The 25,332-nt window shown below is 36.4% G+C and overlaps 1 protein-coding gene and 1 long non-coding RNA gene across 3 annotated transcripts; both read left to right on the top strand.

Moving 5' to 3' along the window:
- The first annotated feature begins 1,472 nt into the window (after positions 1 to 1,472).
- LOC135152942 (uncharacterized) lies at positions 1,473 to 13,309 on the top strand. 2 transcript variants are annotated; one of them, XR_010292302.1, is made up of 3 exons: positions 1,480 to 2,048; positions 4,953 to 5,100; positions 13,100 to 13,309. It is a non-coding gene; the product is annotated as an uncharacterized LOC135152942 (long non-coding RNA). The 2 variants fall into 2 exon arrangements; XR_010292294.1 differs by lacking the exon at positions 13,100 to 13,309 and having other exon boundaries at positions 1,473 to 2,048; positions 4,953 to 5,162.
- Positions 13,310 to 17,778: 4,469 nt separating this feature from the next.
- On the top strand, positions 17,779 to 23,534 carry LOC135152943 (uncharacterized). The gene is made up of 2 exons (XM_064094362.1): positions 17,779 to 18,344; positions 21,249 to 23,534. The coding sequence occupies exon 2, from the start codon at positions 22,022 to 22,024 to the stop codon at positions 23,405 to 23,407; it is 1,386 nt and encodes a 461-aa protein (XP_063950432.1). The 5' UTR covers positions 17,779 to 18,344; positions 21,249 to 22,021; the 3' UTR covers positions 23,408 to 23,534.
- The last annotated feature ends 1,798 nt before the right edge of the window (positions 23,535 to 25,332 follow it).

The raw sequence follows: 25,332 nt of genomic DNA on the forward strand, positions 1-25,332 counted from the left end.
TATCGTCTAGTTAATTTGTGGAGAGATCTGGCCTCTCGAAAGTCCAGAGTATTATTCTTGTTTGTAATAGACTGTTTGCATCTGAATTGAAGTTGAGCTCGTACTCTTATTTCATAAATTAGTCATTACATAACATTGGTATCAGAGCTTTAGATCCTATGGGGCCTCCTACAGTAACGCAGCGGGTGGATCAGTTGGAAGAGAAGGCGACGGCCATTGAGGAGACCATGGCCGACATGGTGGCCACGGCGGTGGCGCGTGCTTTCGATGCCATGAAACACTCTTTGACTGAATTAGTCCTCGAATCTCAGGCGGTGACCTCGAAGAAGATGGGGGGTGAGTTCGAGGTGTTGGCTGAACGGTTGGAGGGCCGTATTAGCCGTAGTCGCGAGTACTAGGAGGCGTTGGTACAAACCATGCGTAATGACCAGATCCAATTTCAAACCGAGATGAAGAACACAATTGCTGCTCTGCAGCCAGATCTCGGCACTCCTCCGCGATCTGAAGAGATGTTCCGCCCTCCAGGCGGCTCGTCTATGTCGGTGTTGTTTGGTAGTGCGGGTGGTAATCGTGGGAGTGGGGGCCGAAACGCGGAAGGTGGAGGCGGTACAGGGGGTGCGTACACTGGGGGTGGATCTGGTGGTGGCCCGGGCCACTGGCGTTATAGAAAGCTCGATATGCCTATTTTTGATGGTAAATGTAATATCCCATATTATTAAATTTAGATGTGATTATTATAAATCTATTTGTCTAAATATTATTGTTGGCTTTAGTTGAAAGTGAATTGATTATGTGAATAGTTGTATGTGATTATACTTGTTTTGTGGATTAATATGGATTTTACAGATTTTGCGTCCTCCTTCTTTCTCTGATTCCGAGGACGGAATCCCTATAAGGAGGGTAGATTGTAATGACCCGGATTTTTAAAAATATTTTTATTAGTATTAAAAGTGATTTTCTTTAAAGAAGGAATAAGATTTAATATTTTATTCCAGTTTAATGAGTTTTCAAAGTTTTATATTTAAACCCCGGGTTATTGTGTTATTGATAAATAATTGTATTTTCAAAATTGATTTTCATATATTGTTTTGAAAATTCTGTATGAATATTATGTGAATATATGTGTTATGTGATTAAGTGGTATTGGTGGATTTGTTGGTTAATTAATTATGGTTAATTATGAGTATTATATGATTAATATATGAATTTTTGTGAATTTTATATTATCTGGTTTATTGCGTTAACTACTCATATGTGTTCGTATTTGAGAGATTTCAATTTCTATATGCTCAGGAGAAAATATAGTTTATTTGGATATTTTCATATCGATTTATGGAATGTTAGATGATTTTATAATCGATTTACAGATTTAATTGTGTATATTTATGTTTAATTGTTAATTATTTGATTTTTCGTAAAACCGTCCACTCGTAACGGTGTAGCAAATTTTTTTCCCAGAAGTTTCGAGAAAACTCACCTTTAGCCTAATTTGAATATTCCGGACACTTTTCGTGTTTTGACTTTTTCGATCCGGAGTACGGTTTTCCCCGGAGTCGGTCCGGCGGAGTTTTTCGGGTATTTTAATTGTTGATAATTATCCAGTTTGTCTCGATAAACGTGAAACAAGATATTTTGATTATTATATTCATCCTTATCTTGTAATAATTGCAATGGGACCCGCAGACCAATAATTGAGTTAAAAAGCCCCGTTTTGATGATTATCTCGAAAACCAGTACCGATTGGACCCCGCTTTATTAATATAAAGCTATTAAATACGTATTTTCATGTCATATACGATAAAAAGGGGTACCAGTTATTTGTAAATATAAATAGACCTTTCTAGAGCTTATTTTCACCCGTAAAATCATTTCACCAGTTTCTCTGCACGAATACCGAGAGAAACCGAGCAGTGTTCTTCGTGTTCTTCATAATCAAACGAGGATTTGAAGGTGTTATTGGAGTCAGAATCAAGCGTGCAAATAGTCAAATCGAAGATATTGAAGAGTAGAACCCAAATCAATCATCAAAAACAACATGAGATTCACAGGTAGGGAGTAATTGAAGTTTTAAAATTCGAATTATTATAATTTTAAAGATGAATTTTTGTAAACGATCTTGTTTGATTGTTTTGATGCTTCTATGTTGTAGAGCGTGTTTTTCTCGTCGTTTTGATATATTATATGTTGAATTTGGGGTTCGGAATCATATAGAAACAGTGGTTTAATTCTTGAGTAGGTGTTCTTGAGTGTTCTTCGTGGGTTATGAATATTTTCAATTGAGATTTGGGCGTTTCTTATCTGTTAATCACATAAGCAATCGGTTGATATGGTTGGATAGAGCGTGAAGAGAGGAACTTGTGGGTATGTTCAAAAGTTACGTGGGATTCCCGGAAAGGGGTCACCGGAGTTTCGAAAGAAACTCGCCGGTGGGTTTTTGCTTCGATTTTTCCGGCCAAATATAAGTGTGTTTGGCGTGTTTGTTGATTCGAGCATGTTTGTGGTGGCTAGTAGAATGAATCTGGACAGTTTGGCAAGCAAAGGTGGCCGGGAACGGAGATTCCGGCGAGTCAGGGGGAACGGCGGCGGCAAATTGCCGTTTAGCCCCCAGACTTATGAAGATGGTAAAGATTTGGTATTGCAGTTTCGATTTTGCCAGTTCAGCCCCTGTAACTTTTAAAAGTTACAGTTTCAACCTTGCTACAAAGTTTTCAAAACTTTACACTTTAAACCTTTTGATTTTAATTTTCAAAAATTGTTTTATTTAATTATTTTAAATTCCAAAAATAGTTTTTAATTATTTCTCTATTCAAAAACAAATCTAAATTAGTTTATTAATTAATTTTAATTAGTAATTAATTATTTTAATTGGTCAATTAATTTAAATATTAATTGATTAATTATTTTAATTAATTATTAATTGATTTTAATTGATTAATTATTTGGATTTAATTATCCTTTTTGATTTAAAAATTTCCGAAAAATAGTTTCGAGCTTTGAAATATTTTTCCAAGTTATTTTCAAGGCTCGATAATTGTTTATGAATGATTTCAAGTCCAATTTCAAGTATTTGGGACTTGATTATTTATTCGAAAAGTGATTCTTTTATCGATTTTAATTCCGAAAAATGTTTAAAAATTCCAGAAAATTCCCGAAAAATCATTTTTAACCCAAGACTTGACTTGACATCAATTGGGATGGGAGACTTAATGTGTAATGTGTTGTCTGCTATCGGTGTAAGGTATTATATGTTGAGAGCGGAGTCAGAAAACGGTTTTGGTCATAACTTTTGATCCGTAAGTCGGAATCAAGTGAAACGAAAGAGAGATGAAAGCTTATAAAGTCTAGTTTGATATGACATAATATTATGATGGAGTCGAGAATGTGAATAATTTTTGTTAAGTGTGCAAAATGTGATTATATGTTATTTGATTGCTATTAATTGATGATTACGTGATATATATGTTTATTCTTGATATTATATACAGGATAAATGATTTGAATGACATGGTGTCATGACTTGACTGATATTGGATAAGAACATATGGATTATAGGAATTGAAATTGGTTGATTGGTTGTTGATTGAGAGTAGGTTGACCAGAGGATAGTCTAATAAATAGACGAGACGATGTCAGATTATCGATAGGATCTATATGATAATTGATTTGTAACATGTTATGTGGAATATGACTTGACTATATGTTAGAGTCAAAGCATGATTATGTGTTAAGTGATATGTGATAGGTTTAAAGGGGTATATAAGTGGGTATCGGTATACGTGATATGTATATGCGATATATTGTTTAGTGACTATAGTATTATCTTATTCTCGTAAAGGATTTGGACGAGACGTGTACGCTCGAAGACGTCAGGAAGTCGAAATGGTATTGCAAGGCGAATAAGGGATGAACCGAGGAAGCAAAGATGTACGGTAGATAGAGTATAGCCAGAGATGGTCTAGAGACTATGATATGCATAGATTGTGAAAGTTGAAAGATGAGGTTGAGCTATGAAACTGGAGTCAGATTTAAGGCAAGTATCCTGCACCCTGCTTTTGGATATATTGCTAATATTCTGATCTATTCTTCTTACATGTGTTGCAAGTACCCTAAACCTTTCTCTTGGATATATTGCAAATATTCTGATCCATTCATTTGGTATATGTTTCAAGTATTCATACCTTTCTTTTCAATGTTCGAAAGTGCGAGTATTCTGACCCATTCTTTCTAATCTTCGAGTTTCTAAAGAATTTCCGTGTTACAAATTAATTCGAAGTTCAGATTGTCATTGAAGCATGTGTTGCTCAGTGATAGTTAGAGCTTTGAATGAATTGGGATCTTCTTGATTATTCAACCCGCCATTGTCATGCTGGTTTAGCAGGCTAAATTCAGTTGCTTAGCCGATAATGGAGGATACTGAATAGTTGAGGATTTCCTGAACTGTGATTTATGAAATGATGGATCATGATTTATGAATAGATTATTATCAAAGTTTGAATTGGAATTATTCTGTTGTTGATGATATTTATGATGATGTTCTGTTGATTTACATTGGCTTCTTGAATTGAATTAGAGAATTGGATTATTGTTTTTATATAAACCTGTGGACCAGATTCGTGGTCATGTTAGGCCAATGAGTGCCTTGGATCCAGTGATAGAGCATGGCGGGGCCTGCTCGGGGTTAGTGCAGAACTGATCAGCTGCCTAACCTTGGTTTTAATTAAAATGTGATAGTCCAATTCAATAATTCTTTGGAAAGATTGAATTTCTCAGTTTAAATGCTGCAAGGTATTGTAAATCATTCTATACAATACCATGAACTCATGAACTCAGGTTGAATCCTCTTATATCTTGAACTCGTGAATTTCTGTTATATCACTTCAGAACTTTCATTGTTTATTATTACTTGCTGAGCATTGTTGCTCACCCTTGCTATTCCTTTCTAACCCTTTCAGAAAGGCTTAAAGATGAGATGATTGATTGAGATTGTGAATAAGGCTAATGCTAGGCGAGGAGACAGAGTTGAGGATCCAGTGGTCGAGGAGTGTTCAGGAAAGTTGATGAGGTTGGTGCAAGCTAGAGCTGTGCTATAGGGATTCAAGTGTAAGTCATAGCTGGAATAGTTGACAGCGATTCGTCTTATCGAAGATGATCTGATTTGGTAAGAGATGTTGTGTAATAGTTAGTGGATTCTAATTTCAATACTGTAACCTGGATGCGATCCTGTTGTTTTAGGGGGTTAAAATGTTCTCATTCAAATCTTTTATTAAATGTTTTCAGGTTTTGAATTCTTTTGGATTTTTATTATCTTTTAAAAAAAATACAGGTTTTCAAAGTGTTTAAAAAAAAAAATGGTTTTTGTGTGGTGACGTCAGAATCCAGACCCCCGGATTCTCGGGACGTCACAGTTGGTATCAGAGCAACAGGTTATAAGTATTTGAAATTAGAATATAGATCATAGTTATAGGTTTTCTAGAGAAGAATGTGGTGTAACCTCACATAGAGGTATGGTCGGACTATTTAGGAATAGTCTTGAGATGTGAGTGAAGCATAGAGTTTAGTTAGATGATCAAGTTAAGTGTGGATATCTAAAGAGATTAGGATTCTCAAGTTTAGACATATGATTTCTAGTATGTTGATTAATTGAGATGGTGAATTGTGGAAAAGGTCAGTATTAGACCTATATAAAAGAGTTTGATAGTGAATGATTGAATTGAGAATGGTGAAAATGCAGAGTTCAGAGTATTCTGACTATACTGCATATTTGAAACTGGATTATCATATTGATTTGAGGATGATATAAATGCATGGTTCATAGTATGTTGACCATGTCAGATATTTGGAAGATGTATATTGTTTTGAGTGAAGATATGAAGAGTAAGTGTAGAGTATGAGTTGTATTGGATTAGAAGGAGAGATTGGTTGATAGGTGAGAAGTGAATGATAGAGAGTAGGTGGAGTTGAGTCCAGTTATTAGAAGCGATAATTGCGAGTAAGTTAGAATGTTAATTCTCGACGACGACGCTTTAAGTTAAGCGGGACAAGGTGGGCCCATAACCCACAGGGCGACGATTCAGAAAATCGAAGATATGCTACGTGTTGTGTTATGGACTTCAAAGGCAACTGGATGAAGCATGAGAACGTGAACTACTTGGGCCAGACTTATTACGAACGATAACATCTACGATGACATCTTACGAGGCTATTACGAGTCAAATCGATTGATCATCAAGAACGTTGAAAAGAAGACATATATCGTACAATGATTTATCGAAGTAGAGCGAAAATCTGAGAAGACCTTGGCAATACCTCTCTTCAACTAAAGATTCTTTTGATTGTTTTCTCATCAGTGAGATATTATCATGATATCTTTTCTACAAAAGTTTTGATAAATGAGATCTTTAATTTCTCAAATTCTAAGATGATAATGATATTGATTATTGGTGTGAGTTAGTATTGAATCGGTGTATGATAAAGGCGTGTTTATGAAGAGACACTGGAATTCCTTGATATTCTTTGATATCCTTTGATATTCATCCATATTCTTTGATGTCCCTTAATATTCGTTGATATTCTTTGACATTCTTTGATATTCGTTGATATCTTTTTGATGTTCCTTAATATATGCCTCGATAATCCTTAACATTCCTTGATGCTCCTTGAGATTTCTTGGATTCTTTCCATCTGATTGGGATGAACAACCCTATGTATAGGGGACACAAGGTATACCTGTCTGTGTGATAGGAGTTGGATGGGACGCCATCACTTGTGTGTGTTGTGATTACAAGAAGGTTAACAACCTTTAGTAGTGTCTAATATGGACACGCAACATTAAGTTCAATTGATCGTATTGATCTCCCAGTCACTCTTGTATTCCAATGTGACCTATTTTGAAAATATCTTGTTCCTACGAAATTCCCAAAGATTGATTCTTGGGAAACGAAGTTTGCAATTGTGAAGGTTTTGATTTTCCTATTTCTTTGAAGTCAAAGGTATGCCAAGATTGATCAAAAGGCGGATGACGATATGATATTACGAAGTGTGTACGTTTTAGTTTTCTTCGGGGGATTCCGAGGACGGAATCCTTATAAGGGGGGTAAAATGTAATATCCCATATTATTAAATTTAGATGTGATTATTATAAATCTATTTGTCTAAATATTATTGTTGGCTTTAGTTGAAAGTAGGGGAGAGCGTGGGCCGGTTCGGCTCGGTTTCGGGATAAAACCGGAACCGCAACCATATATCTCCGGTTTTTAAAATCGAAAACCGCAACCGCCGGTTCGGATTCGGTTTCGGTTTCGGTTTAAAATATCCCGGTTCGGTTATAAGCGGCTCGGTTTCGGTTACAAAACCGACAACTATAAAATTACAAGCGAGACAAAATTATGCGCGTAATCCAGAGATTAAAATAAATACAGTGGTGAATTTGAAGTTTCAACACCAAATAACAAAAGTACATTCTCTGTTTAAACTTCTACAGATGATAATCAAAATAGTCTTTTACAAAATGACATAAACAAATTATCATACTACATGGCCTGTAGAAAAGTCTTCCGCAAATCCATTGCCAAAAGAGAGAAGCCAGTAGCCTATGCGACCTAGTTAATAAAGAAAATTGAAAGTGAACCTGGAATAGCACCATACAAGTATCAGCATACAAAAACAAGTATGAAGTTAAATTTAACAGGATAAAGCAGAGAGAGAAGTGAGAACAATAATGTAGTGACTATTTCACATAACATGCTAATCGACCAAAATGATACTGTATTTGGCCACCTGATATTCCATGATTTGATTTAATAAGATTATACTCATATGAAGAACACAAGGTTTAAGCTCATCTACAAATTAAAGAATTCATATCAGAAATAAATTATTGGAACTCAAAACAGGGACAGTAAAAAAACAATGAGACATAATAGCCTTGCGGGGGAAGATCTAACATATCTAACAGCATTTCGAATTCTTGTGATTGAATCATTTTGTTCTTTCAAGCCGTCCTTTACCACTAAATTCAAGATATGAGCACAACATCGCATATGGAGATATTTGTTCTCCAAAATAGCCTCCGGACCTCTAAGAAACTTCTTTAAATGTAATATTGCGGTGTCATTGGAACTTGCATTATCTAGTGTAATGGTGAATATACGATCCACACCCCATCTTCCAAATAATTCAACCAACATCTTACCAATTGCATCACCTTTATGGCTCCCAATTTGGCGAAAGTTTAGAATTCTTTTGCACAGCTTCCAATCTTTATTAATCCAATGAGCCGTTAAGCACAGATTCTTGTTGTTGTTGAGAATCTTGAGATGCCATGATTGATAGATTTTCTCCTCTTCGAACTCTTCTTGCAGTTGTTGGTTGCTGGCTGCCTGCTACTCTCGACCAAATTGACAATTACAGATGTTTGTAGTTGGTGAATACCGAATAGAACGTGGTATAGTGACTTGAGTCTCGACGACTTGACCTAATTGTTAGTTTGGGACTTTGGGTCGTGTAGCAGAGTTTAGTTTTTTTGTGCTGGAAGCCTTGCAGTGGAACATGGAAGTGTTTATTCAAGATTACAAGCCTATTTCGTAGATTACAAGCCCATTTCGTATAAATCAGAAGCCCAACTACTAAATGTTTAAATCTGTATGACAGCTTTATATATATATATTTTCAAAAAAAAATTACAAATGTATAGATTATAAAATTATAAAAAATTATATTTAATTATTTATTTTAATAACCGGTTCGGTTCGGTTTTTTCCGGTTCGGTTTTGCAATATAACCGGAACCGCACCCATTAAAACGGTTCGGTTTAATTTTTTCGGTTTCGGTTCCGGTTTCGGTTTTTGACGGTTCGGTTTTAACCGGTTTTTCCCGGTTTCGGGTTCGGTTCGGTTTCAAATCGGTTTTTTTGCTCACCCCTAGTTGAAAGTGAATTGATTATGTGAATAGTTGTATGTGATTATACTTGTTTTGTGGATTAATATGGATTTTACAGATTTTGCGTCCTCCTTCTTTCTCTGATTCCGAGGACGGAATCCCTATAAGGAGGGTAGATTGTAATGACCCGGATTTTTAAAAATATTTTTATTAGTATTAAAAGTGATTTTCTTTAAAGAAGGAATAAGATTTAATATTTTATTCCAGTTTAATGAGTTTTCAAAGTTTTATATTTAAACCCCGGGTTATTGTGTTATTGATAAATAATTGTATTTTCAAAATTGATTTTCATATATTGTTTTGAAAATTCTGTATGAATATTATGTGAATATATGTGTTATGTGATTAAGTGGTATTGGTGGATTTGTTGGTTAATTAATTATGGTTAATTATGAGTATTATATGATTAATATATGAATTTTTGTGAATTTTATATTATCTGGTTTATTGCGTTAACTACTCATATGTGTTCGTATTTGAGAGATTTCAATTTCTATATGCTCAGAAGAAAATATAGTTTATTTGGATATTTTCATATCGATTTATGGAATGTTAGATGATTTTATAATCGATTTACAGATTTAATTGTGTATATTTATGTTTAATTGTTAATTATTTGATTTTTCGTAAAACCGTCCACTCGTAACGGTGTAGCAAATTTTTTTCCCATAAGTTTCGAGAAAACTCACCTTTAGCCTAATTTGAATATTCCGGACACTTTTCGTGTTTTGACTTTTTCGATCCGGAGTACGGTTTTCCCCAGAGTCGGTCCGGCGGAGTTTTTCGGGTATTTTAATTGTTGATAATTATCCAGTTTGTCTCGATAAACGTGAAACAAGATATTTTGATTATTATATTCATCCTTATCTTGTAATAATTGCAATGGGACCCGCAGACCAATAATTGAGTTAAAAAGCCCCGTTTTGATGATTATCTCGAAAACCAGTACCGATTGGACCCCGCTTTATTAATATAAAGCTATTAAATACGTATTTTCATGTCATATACGATAAAAAGGGGTACCAGTTATTTGTAAATATAAATAGACCTTTCTAGAGCTTATTTTCACCCGTAAAATCATTTCACCAGTTTCTCTGCACGAATACCGAGAGAAACCGAGCAGTGTTCTTCGTGTTCTTCATAATCAAACGAGGATTTGAAGGTGTTATTGGAGTCAGAATCAAGCGTGCAAATAGTCAAATCGAAGATATTGAAGAGTAGAACCCAAATCAATCATCAAAAACAACATGAGATTCACAGGTAGGGAGTAATTGAAGTTTTAAAATTCGAATTATTATAATTTTAAAGATGAATTTTTGTAAACGATCTTGTTTGATTGTTTTGATGCTTCTATGTTGTAGAGCGTGTTTTTCTCGTCGTTTTGATATATTATATGTTGAATTTGGGGTTCGGAATCATATAGAAACAGTGGTTTAATTCTTGAGTAGGTGTTCTTGAGTGTTCTTCGTGGGTTATGAATATTTTCAATTGAGATTTGGGCGTTTCTTATCTGTTAATCACATAAGCAATCGGTTGATATGGTTGGATAGAGCGTGAAGAGAGGAACTTGTGGGTATGTTCAAAAGTTACGTGGGATTCCCGGAAAGGGGTCACCGGAGTTTCGAAAGAAACTCGCCGGTGGGTTTTTGCTTCGATTTTTCCGGCCAAATATAAGTGTGTTTGGCGTGTTTGTTGATTCGAGCATGTTTGTGGTGGCTAGTAGAATGAATCTGGACAGTTTGGCAAGCAAAGGTGGCCGGGAACGGAGATTCCGGCGAGTCAGGGGGAACGGCGGCGGCAAATTGCCGTTTAGCCCCCAGACTTATGAAGATGGTAAAGATTTGGTATTGCAGTTTCGATTTTGCCAGTTCAGCCCCTGTAACTTTTAAAAGTTACAGTTTCAACCTTGCTACAAAGTTTTCAAAACTTTACACTTTAAACCTTTTGATTTTAATTTTCAAAAATTGTTTTATTTAATTATTTTAAATTCCAAAAATAGTTTTTAATTATTTCTTTATTCAAAAATAAATCTAAATTAGTTTATTAATTAATTTTAATTAGTAATTAATTATTTTAATTGGTCAATTAATTTAAATATTAATTGATTAATTATTTTAATTAATTATTAATTGATTTTAATTGATTAATTATTTGGATTTAATTATCCTTTTTGATTTAAAAATTTCCGAAAAATAGTTTCGAGCTTTGAAATATTTTTCCAAGTTATTTTCAAGGCTCGATAATTGTTTATGAATGATTTCAAGTCCAATTTCAAGTATTTGGGACTTGATTATTTATTCGAAAAGTGATTCTTTTATCGATTTTAATTCCGAAAAATGTTTAAAAATTCCAGAAAATTCCCGAAAAATCATTTTTAACCCAAGACTTGACTTGACATCAATTGGGATGGGAGACTTAATGTGTAATGTGTTGTCTGCTATCGGTGTAAGGTATTATATGTTGAGAGCGGAGTCAGAAAACGGTTTTGGTCATAACTTTTGATCCGTAAGTCGGAATCAAGTGAAACGAAAGAGAGATGAAAGCTTATAAAGTCTAGTTTGATATGACATAATATTATGATGGAGTCGAGAATGTGAATAATTTTTGTTAAGTGTGCAAAATGTGATTATATGTTATTTGATTGCTATTAATTGATGATTACGTGATATATATGTTTATTCTTGATATTATATACAGGATAAATGATTTGAATGACATGGTGTCATGACTTGACTGATATTGGATAAGAACATATGGATTATAGGAATTGAAATTGGTTGATTGGTTGTTGATTGAGAGTAGGTTGACCAGAGGATAGTCTAATAAATAGACGAGACGATGTCAGATTATCGATAGGATCTATATGATAATTGATTTGTAACATGTTATGTGGAATATGACTTGACTATATGTTAGAGTCAAAGCATGATTATGTGTTAAGTGATATGTGATAGGTTTAAAGGGGTATATAAGTGGGTATCGGTATACGTGATATGTATATGCGATATATTGTTTAGTGACTATAGTATTATCTTATTCTCGTAAAGGATTTGGACGAGACGTGTACGCTCGAAGACGTCAGGAAGTCGAAATGGTATTGCAAGGCGAATAAGGGATGAACCGAGGAAGCAAAGATGTACGGTAGATAGAGTATAGCCAGAGATGGTCTAGAGACTATGATATGCATAGATTGTGAAAGTTGAAAGATGAGGTTGAGCTATGAAACTGGAGTCAGATTTAAGGCAAGTATCCTGCACCCTGCTTTTGGATATATTGCTAATATTCTGATCTATTCTTCTTACATGTTGCAAGTACCCTAAACCTTTCTCTTGGATATATTGCAAATATTCTGATCCATTCATTTGGTATATGTTTCAAGTATTCATACCTTTCTTTTCAATGTTCGAAAGTGCGAGTATTCTGACCCATTCTTTCTAATCTTCGAGTTTCTAAAGAATTTCCGTGTTACAAATTAATTCGAAGTTCAGATTGTCATTGAAGCATGTGTTGCTCAGTGATAGTTAGAGCTTTGAATGAATTGGGATCTTCTTGATTATTCAACCCGCCATTGTCATGCTGGTTTAGCAGGCTAAATTCAGTTGCTTAGCCGATAATGGAGGATACTGAATAGTTGAGGATTTCCTGAACTGTGATTTATGAAATGATGGATCATGATTTATGAATAGATTATTATCAAAGTTTGAATTGGAATTATTCTGTTGTTGATGATATTTATGATGATGTTCTGTTGATTTACATTGGCTTCTTGAATTGAATTAGAGAATTGGATTATTGTTTTTATATAAACCTGTGGACCAGATTCGTGGTCATGTTAGGCCAATGAGTGCCTTGGATCCAGTGATAGAGCATGGCGGGGCCTGCTCGGGGTTAGTGCAGAACTGATCAGCTGCCTAACCTTGGTTTTAATTAAAATGTGATAGTCCAATTCAATAATTCTTTGGAAAGATTGAATTTCTCAGTTTAAATGCTGCAAGGTATTGTAAATCATTCTATACAATACCATGAACTCATGAACTCAGGTTGAATCCTCTTATATCTTGAACTCGTGAATTTCTGTTATATCACTTCAGAACTTTCATTGTTTATTATTACTTGCTGAGCATTGTTGCTCACCCTTGCTATTCCTTTCTAACCCTTTCAGAAAGGCTTAAAGATGAGATGATTGATTGAGATTGTGAATAAGGCTAATGCTAGGCGAGGAGACAGAGTTGAGGATCCAGTGGTCGAGGAGTGTTCAGGAAAGTTGATGAGGTTGGTGCAAGCTAGAGCTGTGCTATAGGGATTCAAGTGTAAGTCATAGCTGGAATAGTTGACAGCGATTCGTCTTATCGAAGATGATCTGATTTGGTAAGAGATGTTGTGTAATAGTTAGTGGATTCTAATTTCAATACTGTAACCTGGATGCGATCCTGTTGTTTTAGGGGGTTAAAATGTTCTCATTCAAATCTTTTATTAAATGTTTTCAGGTTTTGAATTCTTTTGGATTTTTATTATCTTTTAAAAAAAATACAGGTTTTCAAAGTGTTTAAAAAAAAAAATGGTTTTTGTGTGGTGACGTCAGAATCCAGACCCCCGGATTCTCGGGACGTCACAGTTGGTATCAGAGCAACAGGTTATAAGTATTTGAAATTAGAATATAGATCATAGTTATAGGTTTTCTAGAGAAGAATGTGGTGTAACCTCACATAGAGGTATGGTCGGACTATTTAGGAATAGTCTTGAGATGTGAGTGAAGCATAGAGTTTAGTTAGATGATCAAGTTAAGTGTGGATATCTAAAGAGATTAGGATTCTCAAGTTTAGACATATGATTTCTAGTATGTTGATTAATTGAGATGGTGAATTGTGGAAAAGGTCAGTATTAGACCTATATAAAAGAGTTTGATAGTGAATGATTGAATTGAGAATGGTGAAAATGCAGAGTTCAGAGTATTCTGACTATACTGCATATTTGAAACTGGATTATCATATTGATTTGAGGATGATATAAATGCATGGTTCATAGTATGTTGACCATGTCAGATATTTGGAAGATGTATATTGTTTTGAGTGAAGATATGAAGAGTAAGTGTAGAGTATGAGTTGTATTGGATTAGAAGGAGAGATTGGTTGATAGGTGAGAAGTGAATGATAGAGAGTAGGTGGAGTTGAGTCCAGTTATTAGAAGCGATAATTGCGAGTAAGTTAGAATGTTAATTCTCGACGACGACGCTTTAAGTTAAGCGGGACAAGGTGGGCCCATAACCCACAGGGCGACGATTCAGAAAATCGAAGATATGCTACGTGTTGTGTTATGGACTTCAAAGGCAACTGGATGAAGCATGAGAACGTGAACTACTTGGGCCAGACTTATTACGAACGATAACATCTACGATGACATCTTACGAGGCTATTACGAGTCAAATCGATTGATCATCAAGAACGTTGAAAAGAAGACATATATCGTACAATGATTTATCGAAGTAGAGCGAAAATCTGAGAAGACCTTGGCAATACCTCTCTTCAACTAAAGATTCTTTTGATTGTTTTCTCATCAGTGAGATATTATCATGATATCTTTTCTACAAAAGTTTTGATAAATGAGATCTTTAATTTCTCAAATTCTAAGATGATAATGATATTGATTATTGGTGTGAGTTAGTATTGAATCGGTGTATGATAAAGGCGTGTTTATGAAGAGACACTGGAATTCCTTGATATTCTTTGATATCCTTTGATATTCATCCATATTCTTTGATGTCCCTTAATATTCGTTGATATTCTTTGACATTCTTTGATATTCGTTGATATCTTTTTGATGTTCCTTAATATATGCCTCGATAATCCTTAACATTCCTTGATGCTCCTTGAGATTTCTTGGATTCTTTCCATCTGATTGGGATGAACAACCCTATGTATAGGGGACACAAGGTATACCTGTCTGTGTGATAGGAGTTGGATGGGACGCCATCACTTGTGTGTGTTGTGATTACAAGAAGGTTAACAACCTTTAGTAGTGTCTAATATGGACACGCAACATTAAGTTCAATTGATCGTATTGATCTCCCAGTCACTCTTGTATTCCAATGTGACCTATTTTGAAAATATCTTGTTCCTACGAAATTCCCAAAGATTGATTCTTGGGAAACGAAGTTTGCAATTGTGAAGGTTTTGATTTTCCTATTTCTTTGAAGTCAAAGGTATGCCAAGATTGATCAAAAGGCGGATGACGATATGATATTACGAAGTGTGTACGTTTTAGTTTTCTTCGGGGGATTCCGAGGACGGAATCCTTATAAGGGGGGTAAAATGTAATATCCCATATTATTAAATTTAGATGTGATTATTATAAATCTATTTGTCTAAATATTATTGTTGGCTTTAGTTGAAAGTAGGGGAGAGCGTGGGCCGGTTCGGCTCGGTTTCGGGATAAAACCGGAACCGCAACCATATATCTCCGGTTTTTAAAATCGAAAACCGCAACCGCCGGTTCGGATTCGGTTTCGGTTTCGGTTTAAAATATCCCGGTTCGGTTATAAGCGGCTCGGTTTCGGTTACAAAACCGACAACTATAAAATTACAAGCGAGACAAAATTATGCGCGTAATCCAGAGATTAAAATAAATACAGTGGTGAATTTGAAGTTTCAACACCAAATAACAAAAGTACATTCTCTGTTTAAACTTCTACAGATGATAATCAAAATAGTCTTTTACAAAATGACATAAACAAATTATCATACTACATGGCCTGTAGAAAAGTCTTCCGCAAATCCATTGCCAAAAGAGAGAAGCCAGTAGCCTATGCGACCTAGTTAATAAAGAAAATTGAAAGTGAACCTGGAATAGCACCATACAAGTATCAGCATACAAAAACAAGTATGAAGTTAAATTTAACAGGATAAAGCAGAGAGAGAAGTGAGAACAATAATGTAGTGACTATTTCACATAACATGCTAATCGACCAAAATGATACTGTATTTGGCCACCTGATATTCCATGATTTGATTTAATAAGATTATACTCATATGAAGAACACAAGGTTTAAGCTCATCTACAAATTAAAGAATTCATATCAGAAATAAATTATTGGAACTCAAAACAGGGACAGTAAAAAAACAATGAGACATAATAGCCTTGCGGGGGAAGATCTAACATATCTAACAGCATTTCGAATTCTTGTGATTGAATCATTTTGTTCTTTCAAGCCGTCCTTTACCACTAAATTCAAGATATGAGCACAACATCGCATATGGAGATATTTGTTCTCCAAAATAGCCTCCGGACCTCTAAGAAACTTCTTTAAATGTAATATTGCGGTGTCATTGGAACTTGCATTATCTAGTGTAATGGTGAATATACGATCCACACCCCATCTTCCAAATAATTCAACCAACATCTTACCAATTGCATCACCTTTATGGCTCCCAATTTGGCGAAAGTTTAGAATTCTTTTGCACAGCTTCCAATCTTTATTAATCCAATGAGCCGTTAAGCACAGATTCTTGTTGTTGTTGAGAATCTTGAGATGCCATGATTGATAGATTTTCTCCTCTTCGAACTCTTCTTGCAGTTGTTGGTTGCTGGCTGCCTGCTACTCTCGACCAAATTGACAATTACAGATGTTTGTAGTTGGTGAATACCGAATAGAACGTGGTATAGTGACTTGAGTCTCGACGACTTGACCTAATTGTTAGTTTGGGACTTTGGGTCGTGTAGCAGAGTTTAGTTTTTTTGTGCTGGAAGCCTTGCAGTGGAACATGGAAGTGTTTATTCAAGATTACAAGCCTATTTCGTAGATTACAAGCCCATTTCGTATAAATCAGAAGCCCAACTACTAAATGTTTAAATCTGTATGACAGCTTTATATATATATATTTTCAAAAAAAAATTACAAATGTATAGATTATAAAATTATAAAAAATTATATTTAATTATTTATTTTAATAACCGGTTCGGTTCGGTTTTTTCCGGTTCGGTTTTGCAATATAACCGGAACCGCACCCATTAAAACGGTTCGGTTTAATTTTTTCGGTTTCGGTTCCGGTTTCGGTTTTTGACGGTTCGGTTTTAACCGGTTTTTCCCGGTTTCGGGTTCGGTTCGGTTTCAAATCGGTTTTTTTGCTCACCCCTAGTTGAAAGTGAATTGATTATGTGAATAGTTGTATGTGATTATACTTGTTTTGTGGATTAATATGGATTTTACAGATTTTGCGTCCTCCTTCTTTCTCTGATTCCGAGGACGGAATCCCTATAAGGAGGGTAGATTGTAATGACCCGGATTTTTAAAAATATTTTTATTAGTATTAAAAGTGATTTTCTTTAAAGAAGGAATAAGATTTAATATTTTATTCCAGTTTAATGAGTTTTCAAAGTTTTATATTTAAACCCCGGGTTATTGTGTTATTGATAAATAATTGTATTTTCAAAATTGATTTTCATATATTGTTTTGAAAATTCTGTATGAATATTATGTGAATATATGTGTTATGTGATTAAGTGGTATTGGTGGATTTGTTGGTTAATTAATTATGGTTAATTATGAGTATTATATGATTAATATATGAATTTTTGTGAATTTTATATTATCTGGTTTATTGCGTTAACTACTCATATGTGTTCGTATTTGAGAGATTTCAATTTCTATATGCTCAGAAGAAAATATAGTTTATTTGGATATTTTCATATCGATTTATGGAATGTTAGATGATTTTATAATCGATTTACAGATTTAATTGTGTATATTTATGTTTAATTGTTAATTATTTGATTTTTCGTAAAACCGTCCACTCGTAACGGTGTAGCAAATTTTTTTCCCATAAGTTTCGAGAAAACTCACCTTTAGCCTAATTTGAATATTCCGGACACTTTTCGTGTTTTGACTTTTTCGATCCGGAGTACGGTTTTCCCCAGAGTCGGTCCGGCGGAGTTTTTCGGGTATTTTAATTGTTGATAATTATCCAGTTTGTCTCGATAAACGTGAAACAAGATATTTTGATTATTATATTCATCCTTATCTTGTAATAATTGCAATGGGACCCGCAGACCAATAATTGAGTTAAAAAGCCCCGTTTTGATGATTATCTCGAAAACCAGTACCGATTGGACCCCGCTTTATTAATATAAAGCTATTAAATACGTATTTTCATGTCATATACGATAAAAAGGGGTACCAGTTATTTGTAAATATAAATAGACCTTTCTAGAGCTTATTTTCACCCGTAAAATCATTTCACCAGTTTCTCTGCACGAATACCGAGAGAAACCGAGCAGTGTTCTTCGTGTTCTTCATAATCAAACGAGGATTTGAAGGTGTTATTGGAGTCAGAATCAAGCGTGCAAATAGTCAAATCGAAGATATTGAAGAGTAGAACCCAAATCAATCATCAAAAACAACATGAGATTCACAGGTAGGGAGTAATTGAAGTTTTAAAATTCGAATTATTATAATTTTAAAGATGAATTTTTGTAAACGATCTTGTTTGATTGTTTTGATGCTTCTATGTTGTAGAGCGTGTTTTTCTCGTCGTTTTGATATATTATATGTTGAATTTGGGGTTCGGAATCATATAGAAACAGTGGTTTAATTCTTGAGTAGGTGTTGTTGAGTGTTCTTCGTGGGTTATGAATATTTTCAATTGAGATTTGGGCGTTTCTTATCTGTTAATCACATAAGCAATCGGTTGATATGGTTGGATAGAGCGTGAAGAGAGGAACTTGTGGGTATGTTCAAAAGTTACGTGGGATTCCCGGAAAGGGGTCACCGGAGTTTCGAAAGAAACTCGCCGGTGGGTTTTTGCTTCGATTTTTCCGGCCAAATATAAGTGTGTTTGGCGTGTTTGTTGATTCGAGCATGTTTGTGGTGGCTAGTAGAATGAATCTGGACAGTTTGGCAAGCAAAGGTGGCCGGGAACGGAGATTCCGGCGAGTCAGGGGGAACGGCGGCGGCAAATTGCCGTTTAGCCCCCAGACTTATGAAGATGGTAAAGATTTGGTATTGCAGTTTCGATTTTGCCAGTTCAGCCCCTGTAACTTTTAAAAGTTACAGTTTCAACCTTGCTACAAAGTTTTCAAAACTTTACACTTTAAACCTTTTGATTTTAATTTTCAAAAATTGTTTTATTTAATTATTTTAAATTCCAAAAATAGTTTTTAATTATTTCTTTATTCAAAAATAAATCTAAATTAGTTTATTAATTAATTTTAATTAGTAATTAATTATTTTAATTGGTCAATTAATTTAAATATTAATTGATTAATTATTTTAATTAATTATTAATTGATTTTAATTGATTAATTATTTGGATTTAATTATCCTTTTTGATTTAAAAATTTCCGAAAAATAGTTTCGAGCTTTGAAATATTTTTCCAAGTTATTTTCAAGGCTCGATAATTGTTTATGAATGATTTCAAGTCCAATTTCAAGTATTTGGGACTTGATTATTTATTCGAAAAGTGATTCTTTTATCGATTTTAATTCCGAAAAATGTTTAAAAATTCCAGAAAATTCCCGAAAAATCATTTTTAACCCAAGACTTGACTTGACATCAATTGGGATGGGAGACTTAATGTGTAATGTGTTGTCTGCTATCGGTGTAAGGTATTATATGTTGAGAGCGGAGTCAGAAAACGGTTTTGGTCATAACTTTTGATCCGTAAGTCGGAATCAAGTGAAACGAAAGAGAGATGAAAGCTTATAAAGTCTAGTTTGATATGACATAATATTATGATGGAGTCGAGAATGTGAATAATTTTTGTTAAGTGTGCAAAATGTGATTATATGTTATTTGATTGCTATTAATTGATGATTACGTGATATATATGTTTATTCTTGATATTATATACAGGATAAATGATTTGAATGACATGGTGTCATGACTTGACTGATATTGGATAAGAACATATGGATTATAGGAATTGAAATTGGTTGATTGGTTGTTGATTGAGAGTAGGTTGACCAGAGGATAGTCTAATAAATAGACGAGACGATGTCAGATTATCGATAGGATCTATATGATAATTGATTTGTAACATGTTATGTGGAATATGACTTGACTATATGTTAGAGTCAAAGCATGATTATGTGTTAAGTGATATGTGATAGGTTTAAAGGGGTATATAAGTGGGTATCGGTATACGTGATATGTATATGCGATATATTGTTTAGTGACTATAGTATTATCTTATTCTCGTAAAGGATTTGGACGAGACGTGTACGCTCGAAGACGTCAGGAAGTCGAAATGGTATTGCAAGGCGAATAAGGGATGAACCGAGGAAGCAAAGATGTACGGTAGATAGAGTATAGCCAGAGATGGTCTAGAGACTATGATATGCATAGATTGTGAAAGTTGAAAGATGAGGTTGAGCTATGAAACTGGAGTCAGATTTAAGGCAAGTATCCTGCACCCTGCTTTTGGATATATTGCTAATATTCTGATCTATTCTTCTTACATGTGTTGCAAGTACCCTAAACCTTTCTCTTGGATATATTGCAAATATTCTGATCCATTCATTTGGTATATGTTTCAAGTATTCATACCTTTCTTTTCAATGTTCGAAAGTGCGAGTATTCTGACCCATTCTTTCTAATCTTCGAGTTTCTAAAGAATTTCCGTGTTACAAATTAATTCGAAGTTCAGATTGTCATTGAAGCATGTGTTGCTCAGTGATAGTTAGAGCTTTGAATGAATTGGGATCTTCTTGATTATTCAACCCGCCATTGTCATGCTGGTTTAGCAGGCTAAATTCAGTTGCTTAGCCGATAATGGAGGATACTGAATAGTTGAGGATTTCCTGAACTGTGATTTATGAAATGATGGATCATGATTTATGAATAGATTATTATCAAAGTTTGAATTGGAATTATTCTGTTGTTGATGATATTTATGATGATGTTCTGTTGATTTACATTGGCTTCTTGAATTGAATTAGAGAATTGGATTATTGTTTTTATATAAACCTGTGGACCAGATTCGTGGTCATGTTAGGCCAATGAGTGCCTTGGATCCAGTGATAGAGCATGGCGGGGCCTGCTCGGGGTTAGTGCAGAACTGATCAGCTGCCTAACCTTGGTTTTAATTAAAATGTGATAGTCCAATTCAATAATTCTTTGGAAAGATTGAATTTCTCAGTTTAAATGCTGCAAGGTATTGTAAATCATTCTATACAATACCATGAACTCATGAACTCAGGTTGAATCCTCTTATATCTTGAACTCGTGAATTTCTGTTATATCACTTCAGAACTTTCATTGTTTATTATTACTTGCTGAGCATTGTTGCTCACCCTTGCTATTCCTTTCTAACCCTTTCAGAAAGGCTTAAAGATGAGATGATTGATTGAGATTGTGAATAAGGCTAATGCTAGGCGAGGAGACAGAGTTGAGGATCCAGTGGTCGAGGAGTGTTCAGGAAAGTTGATGAGGTTGGTGCAAGCTAGAGCTGTGCTATAGGGATTCAAGTGTAAGTCATAGCTGGAATAGTTGACAGCGATTCGTCTTATCGAAGATGATCTGATTTGGTAAGAGATGTTGTGTAATAGTTAGTGGATTCTAATTTCAATACTGTAACCTGGATGCGATCCTGTTGTTTTAGGGGGTTAAAATGTTCTCATTCAAATCTTTTATTAAATGTTTTCAGGTTTTGAATTCTTTTGGATTTTTATTATCTTTTAAAAAAAAATACAGGTTTTCAAAGTGTTTAAAAAAAAAAAATGGTTTTTGTGTGGTGACGTCAGAATCCAGACCCCCGGATTCTCGGGACGTCACAGTAATGACCCGGACGGATGGATACTACGGGTGGAGCGGTATTTTGCTTTTTACCGACTCTCGGAGGAGGAGATGTTAGAGGCGGTAGATGTGGCGTTGGATGGGGATGCTCTGAGATGGTATCAGTGGGAGAACAAACGACATCCCATCCGGCGATGGGTAGATCTGAAAGGGTTTCTCCTCAGACAGTTCAGGCCGGTGAATGGGGGCTCACTTTACGAGCAATGGCTGGCCACCGTGCAGCTCACAACGGTGAATGACTATCGGCGTCGTTTCATAGAAACGGCTGCCCCCTGGATAGTGTGTCCGAAGAAATTCTCATGGGGCATTTTATCAATGGTCTTAAAGAGGAGATTACGGCAGAAGTCAGGCTGTTGCACCCAGTCAGCTTAGAACATGCTATGGAGACGGCTGTCCGTGTCGAAGAAAAACACAGGGTTACAAGGGCACCCAAGCTCAACCTGAGCACAATTAAGACTGGGTCCTTTACCTACAGTAAAGGCACTTCAGTGCAAGCTCCATATTCAATTGTGCCACCGAGCAGCCCTATGCCATCCCGCACTTGGAGTTCAGCAGCGTCACAAACTTCAGTCCAATCTCCCACTTCACCAGCCACGAAGACAGTAGGCGAGGTGCGCCGTCTTACGGACAAGGAGTTGCAGGAGAAGAGAGCAAAGGGCCTGTGTTATCGTTGCGACGACAAATGGGTACAAGGCCATAGGTGCAAGCGCAAAGAATTGAGTGTCATGTTAATCGATGAGGAGGAAGATGCTGAAATTGAGGCTGGGGAGGCTGTGAACAACCCTGTTGAGGAATTTCCAGCAGAGGTGTCATTGAATTCTGTGGTGGGATTGTCTAACCCGAAGACAATGAAAGTGAAGGGGCTGATTGGAGACATGATGGTAGTGGTCATGATTGACCCAGGAGCTACCCATAATTTTATTAGTAAAAATGCTGTGAAGACAGGAGGTGTTGTGGTGACGCCTTCGGGCTCTTTTGGAGTGTCCTTGGGGAATGGGGAGGCCATTAAAGGAGATGGCGTTTGTAAGGATGTAAGGTTGCAATTGGATGGGGGAATTGAGCTGCTCGAAGATTTTTTGCCACTTGAATTGGGTAGTTCCGACGTCATTCTGGGTATTCAATGGTTGGAAAAGTTGGGGATGGTTACAACCAATTGGAAGACGCAGGTTATGAAGTTTGAATTAGGGGGAGAACTCGTCACCTTGATAGGAGATCAGACCCTGGTGCATTCTCAGGTGTCGCTAAAGGCTATGTTGAAGGCGCTGCGGAAACAGGGGCAAGAATATTGGGTGGAGTGTAATCGTCTAGAACAGATTAATGGACAAGGAGAAGGCGTGAACAGCGGGGTTCCTAGCTTTTTGCAACCAGTTGTTCAGCTCCACTCGCGAGTCTTTGATACACCAGTGGGGTTGCCTCCGAGCAGAGGTCATGAGCACGCTATTAATATGAAGGAGGGTAGTAGTCCAGTGAGCATGAGGCCATACAGATATCCCTACTGCCAGAAAGACGAAATAGAAAGGTTAATTGCTGAAATGTTAGCCGCGGGGATCATTAAACCATCTACAAGTCCCTATTCAAGCCCCGTGTTATTAGTAAAGAAAAAAGATGGGTCATGTCCGCGCCTTAAACAAGGACACCGTACCGGACAAGTACCCCATTCCGGTTATCGACGAGTTGCTAGATGAATTGAGTGGTGCAGTTTGCTTTTCGAAGTTGGATCTCAAGGCAGGTTATCACCAAATTCTGGTAAGGCCCGAAGATACACACAAGACCGCATTTCGCACACATGATGGCCACTATGAATTCCTTGTCATGCCGTTTGGTCTTACGAATGCACCAGCCACTTTTCAGTCTCTCATGAATGATATATTCCGGCCCTTTCTTCGCAAATTCGTGTTGGTGTTTTTTGACGATATATTGATCTATAGCAAAAGCCAGGAGGATCATAAGGAGCATCTTGGGTTGGTGTTGGCGAAGTTAGGTGAGCACACATTGTATGCGAATTTAAAGAAATGTGAGTTCGGAAGAGCGAAGATTGGGTACCTGGGACATGTAATTTCTAGCAGTGGCGTCGAGGTTGACCAAGACAAGGTACAGGCAGTAAAGGAGTGGCCTCAACCCACCAACTTGCGAGAACTACGCGGGTTCCTTGGCCTTACAGGCTATTACCGCAAATTTGTGTCGCAGTACGCACAAATAGCACATCCTCTCACTGACCAACTCAAGAAGGACAACTTTGGTTGGACTCCTCAGGCGACGGAAGCATTCGAGAGTTTGAAAACGGCGATGATCACTTCCCCTGTTCTGGTGCTACCAGATTTTACTCAGGAATTTATATTGGAAGCAGATGCCTCTGGATATGGAGTTGGGGCAGTATTAATGCAAGGCAACAGGCCGGTGGCCTACTTTAGTAAATTGTTGGGCATTCGATCGCAACAGAAGGCGGTATATGAGAAAGAATTGATTGCCATATGCTTGGCCATCCAAAAATGGCGCCATTATTTGATGGGCCGCCATTTTGTTGTTCGTTCAGATCAACGGAGCTTGAAATATATTCTGCAGCAGCGAGAAATCAACCAAGCATACCAGAAATGGGTAACCAAACTGCTGGGGTTTGATTTTGAAATACAATTTAAACCAGGGGTTGCCAACCGCGCTGCTGATGCGCTGTCTCGAAAACAGGTGGGGGAGGTGGCACTGAACTCGTTGGTGACAACACATGGGGTGGATTGGACTAAGTTGGATAGGGAGATTTTAGCTGATACGGAGTTACAGAAAATCAGGAATTCGATTTTGAATGGGGATGAGGGTCAAGCAGAGTTCCATGTAGTTGACAACCGATTGTTGTACAAGGGTCGCACGGTGATACCCAGAAATTCGACCTTTATCCCAATTCTCTTGCGGGTGTACCATGATTCTGTGATGGGGGGGCATAATGGAGAGTTGAAAACATACTTGCGAATAGCAGCAGACTGGTATTGGATTGGTATGAGGCGTTCCGTCTCGAGTTATGTACAAAAATGTGAGGTTTGTCAGCAGAATAAGGTGTCACAACAGTCACCTGCAGGTTTATTGCAGCCGTTAAACATTCCCACCATGGTTTGGGAGGATTTATCGATGGATTTCATCGAAGGCTTACCGCTGTCTAAAGGGGTTAACGCCATACTGGTAGTGGTGGACAGGTTGTCGAAATATGCACATTTCATCGGTCTTCGACACCCCTTTGACGCCTTTACAGTAGCTGCTGTTTTTGTGAAAGAAGTGGTCCGTTTGCACGGGTTCCCAGCTTCTATTATCACAGATCGGGACATAATTTTTCTTAGTACTTTTTGGAAGGAGTTGTTCAAGTTGTAGGGCACTGTTCTGAAACGCAGTACGGCATACCACCCGCAGACCGACGGGCAAACTGAGATTGTGAATAAAGCGTTGGAGACGTATCTACGATGTTTTGTGGGGGATAAACCCAAGTCATGGGCACAGTGGCTTCCATGGGCTGAGTTTGCTTACAACACATCACCCCACTGTTCCACAAAGATGAGCCCTTTTAAGGTGTTATACGGTCGAGATCCCCCTCACATGTTGCGTCTGGGGCCAGGACAATCTGCTGTGA

Source organism: Daucus carota, chromosome 1, assembly GCF_001625215.2.
Source record: "Daucus carota subsp. sativus chromosome 1, DH1 v3.0, whole genome shotgun sequence".
Lineage (NCBI taxonomy): Eukaryota > Viridiplantae > Streptophyta > Magnoliopsida > Apiales > Apiaceae > Daucus > Daucus carota.

Bases quoted from the DNA above. Each gene is read 5' to 3' on its own strand.
- LOC135152943 (XM_064094362.1), top strand. From the start codon at position 22,022: ATGGGGCATTTTATCAATGGTCTTAAAGAGGAGATTACGGCAGAAGTC.